The 4,388-nt window shown below is 34.7% G+C and overlaps 1 protein-coding gene across 1 annotated transcript; it reads right to left on the bottom strand.

Annotated features, from left to right (window-relative positions):
- Positions 1 to 248: 248 nt before the first annotated feature.
- LOC118920005 (olfactory receptor 5V1-like) lies at positions 249 to 1,175 on the bottom strand. Its single transcript, XM_036900428.2, has one exon. It carries the CDS (start codon positions 1,173 to 1,175, stop codon positions 249 to 251), a length of 927 nt encoding a protein of 308 aa, XP_036756323.2.
- Between the last annotated feature and the right edge of the window lie 3,213 nt (positions 1,176 to 4,388).

Here is a 4,388-nt window from a genome sequence, read left to right as displayed (position 1 = left end):
TGAAAATTTCTATTATGGGATGATATACATTAAGTTTCCACTGGATTGAGATAGACATATACATACATACATATGTAGACTAACAAATGAAATTTGTGTGTATCTTTGCATCTGCATAAATTTCAATGTGCCTTTAAATATTTATTCTGTGTCAATTAAAATTATTTTATATGAATTCTTCCTATAAATTTATTCTAAAATGAGTACTGAGTCATTTCTTTTTACTCTTACACTTACTGTAAACATGCTCAGTGACATAAGACCCTGCTGAGTGCCCCTTTCACCTCTGTGTTCCTCAAGCTGTAAATCATGGGGTTTAGCATTGGGGTGATAACCCCGTAGAGCATGCCGATGAGTCTGTCCCTGTCTGGGGAGTGGTGACTTGAAGAGGGCCGAATGTAGGTGAAGATAGCTGTGCCATAGAACAAACAGACCACCAGGAGGTGGGATGCACATGTGGAGAAGGCTTTGCGCTTCCCTTCCACCGACTGGATCTTTAGGATGGTGGATATGATGTATACATAAGAGATGAAGGTGGTTAGGAAGGCACCAATTCCTGAGACACCTCCTACCACTAAAACAAGCATTTCTGCCAGGTAGGTGGATGAGCAGGAGAGGGCCACCACTGGGGGTATGTCACAGTAGTACTGGTTAACCTGATTGGACTTGCAGAAAGACAGGTGGAAGGTAGACACTGTGTGGAGGAGGGAATTGAGAAACCCTGCTACCCAGGTCCCAGCTGCCAGCTGGGCACAGCGAGCCTTGGTCATGATGAGGATGTAGCGGAGGGGGAAGCAGATGGCCACGTACCGGTCATAAGCCATGACAGCGAGAAGGAAGACCTCAGTCCCCGCCAGGGCCACCAGGAAATAAAGCTGCAAAGCACAGCCCAGGAAGGAAATGCTGTGATTTCCAGTCAGGAGGTTGTCCAACATCTTGGGGACAGTAGTTGATGGGCAGAATATGTCTAAGAGGGACAGATTGGCCAGAAAGTAATACATGGGTGTGCGCAGCTTTTTCTCCATCCCGATGGCCAGGAGAATGGCCCCATTTCCCACCAAAGTGACCTGGTAGATGACGGCAAAGACCACAAAGAGAGGACAGCGCACCTCGGGCAGGTCAGAGAGCCCTGCGAGGATAAAGTGAGTTACGGTGGTGAGATTGTAGCCGTCCATCTCCTCTCTCCACAGCAGTGTGTCTGGAGGGAAGAAAGGCAAAAAATGGGTTGGAGACAAAAGCCAAGGGGGCTATAGATTAGAAATTTGATAAATCACTCTTGCATGTCTTATGATGATATGGTAGCCATTTTTAATTAGAGATCCCAACTATTAGAACTACTATTAAAAACACCTACTCATTTCATGTCGTTTTTGGAATATTCATCTTTAGTTCTTTACAATGAGTCAGCCTTCTGAGACCTTAAGGAGATGTTTAAATATTCATCTTCTCAGTAAAATTCTTGTGAGCCTATCACCAATATTTGGGATTTCACAATTCAGTGGGAGCTACTTCTGTGTTCTTCACACCTAGTTGGTCATTTACCTTATTTTCCTTTGTAGTATCTCAGCGTGATAATTTTATGCACTCTTAATTTTAAGTACTTTGAAGGCAGAAGCAATGTATTTTATAAGGTATATAATTTTTTAATATACTTCCTTCACAATATTTTATTGGCTTTAGTTTTACAACAGAGTGACCCAATAGTAACACACACAGTAAGTGTATACCCCGTTACCGTACCACAATATTGCAATATTATAGGTTATATTCTCTATTTGTACTTTCATTCCTATGACTAATTCATTTTATAATTTGAAGTTTTACCTCTTCATCCTCTTCACAATTTCTGCCATTTACCCAACTCCTGGTTTCACTTATATGTACAACACAAATCCCACTAAATAATAAATAAATACATTTTATTTAATATTAATAACTTAGCAACTAGTAGACATAGACATATAATAAAAGAATATTTATTTGTGTGTGTGTGTAGAAGAATTAATGTTGTGTCTTCTGCTTAGACAAAGTATATATGTTCATAATAATACATATGGAAATGCGTTTATGACTTAGAATTTTAATCATTTGAATATTAATTTTAACTTATATTTTCCAGAATTAGTATAGTTTGATAAATTTAAATAGTGTATAAAATTAAACAAAACAAAACAGAAATAGACTCATAAACAGAAAACAGACTGCTGGTTACCATGATAGGCAAGTGAAATAGTTGCAGAAGATAAAGAGTCACAGACTTCAATTAATTTAGTCACAGGGATGAAAATACAGCATAGGTAATATAACTAATAAAATAGCAGTATATTTATGTTGACCTGTGATAACTACACTTACTGTGATGTGCATTTCTTAATGCATACAATTATTAGATCACTTTGTTGTTTTCTGAATCCAACATAATATTGTTAATCATCTATATTTCAATACAATTTTTTAGGAATAAAATGGTTGCTAGTGTCTAAATGTGAATGAAACTAAATACAAATATATTCACATGACACTCAATGCCCACTCTCCTTAAAACAAACATTTCAACATGTGTCTATTTAAGGAAATAAGAGACCACAAACATTATGGGTGATTGGAGCTCTTGTTCATATCAACTCCTTTAATTTCTAAATTGCTTTTGTATGTATTTAAAAAATCCTCATAATCATAAATGCAAGACTATGAAAATAACCTAGCTGAAAGTCTCAAAATACATACTTATATGGATGGTTCTGTCACATTGAAAACCATATGAATTTTAGTATCAGACATGGATGATAGAGATAGAGGAAGATGATTAGATAATAAAATGCAAACTTAATTTTCAAAGTTTCCCCCTCCACATTTATTTTCTCTACTGGAAATTGTTAATGATATATTTGCTTAGATAAAATGCATAGTATAAGTAATACAAATTATATATAACGATTTATTTTTATAAGTGGAATTAAATCATTTTCTACCAGCTTCCTTTAATGCAACATTTCCTTGTATCTCTTTTCTTTCTTTCTTTTTTTCCTTCCTTCTTTCCATCTGTCTGTCTTTTGAAATTTGCAGAACTCATTTTGGCTGGCAATCTTTTTAAAATCTTACTTTATCTGATGTAGCTTATAAGACTCCTAAACTATTGAATATCTACCTGAGGGAACTTCCCCTTAACTTTATTTAATTGAAATACAGTTAATCTATAATGTTACATTAGTCTCTGTGTCTAACATAGTGTTTTGACAATTCCATACTTTGCTAAATTGCTCACCATGATAAATGTAGATAATGTCTGTAGACAGTATCATACAAACATTCCACAATATTTTTTGCTATATTCCCTGTGCTTCACTTTTATCCCTGTGGCTAATTTATTTTATAATTGGAAGCCTGCACCTCTTTACCCCCTTCACCCACATTGACCACCCTCCCATCCCTCTTCCCCATGTGATATTTAATGGAGAAACTCTGATGTTACTTGTGGGATGATTTTATTCTTTCCTCAATCCACAGCAGGTCTGTATCATACTTGGGAGGGAAAGAAAATGTATTTTCATGATGTTAAAGATGTGAAATTTAGAAAAGAAAATAACTATACTAACCACAAAGTGCTTGGATATCATTATTCAATTAGCAGGTTTTTAGTGAGTGAATTAAAATGATTGAAACAAAAACAACCTACTTTGTCAATTTACATGTCAATTCACAAATTCTCAAATGTCAGAGTTCTACAGAGCAATACAATTTCATTTCTCTACATCTTTACAAATTCATTCTTTGAAAATATTTTAGAAGGTTTTTAAAATTTTCAAGATACTTTCTATTACTAGAAAAATTAATATCTTGATACTTTAAATATTAAGTTCTACATGAAATGCTCATTTTACTTTAAACATCTACTTATTTATTTGACTCTTGGTTTTACAAGGATTATTAGAAATAGACCGACACATTCTCAGGAATATGTAAGTTAGTTCTACGTCAGGTTATATAATCAGTATGCATTATTTCAAATAATATACTACTCTAAATTTTGTACTTTGTTGCCTTCTGTTCTTGGCATAAAATGCACAGAGTTTGTTCATCTGAGGAGAAAACTTGTGTTCACATTAACAGCACCTTTCTTGTGAATCAAATATAATAAAACCTTAAGTGTTTCCCACCTCATTAGAAAGACAAGGGTGATAGTATTCTTAATAATGCATTAAAGAAGTTCTGTAATGCTCCTTATTAACCCGAGAGTGATAGCAAATATAATAAAGACTCAGAGAAATCCTTACGAAGAGTAATTACTCACCTTCTTTGTGAGGGGTTGTAACTGTATTCATATATGTATATGAAGAATACATGTTAAAATCAGTTGCTTTTTCTTTCTTTTCATAAACATTCCAACA

Source organism: Manis pentadactyla, chromosome 13 (genome assembly GCF_030020395.1).
Source record: "Manis pentadactyla isolate mManPen7 chromosome 13, mManPen7.hap1, whole genome shotgun sequence".
NCBI lineage: Eukaryota > Metazoa > Chordata > Mammalia > Pholidota > Manidae > Manis > Manis pentadactyla.
Note: the sequence above shows the minus strand (reverse complement) of the source record. Positions and strands in the feature narration are given on the sequence as shown.

What these genes read in the sequence shown, in the direction of transcription:
- LOC118920005 (XM_036900428.2), bottom strand. Translation starts at nt 1,175, where the DNA reads ATGGACGGCTACAATCTCACCACCGTAACTCACTTTATCCTCGCAGGG.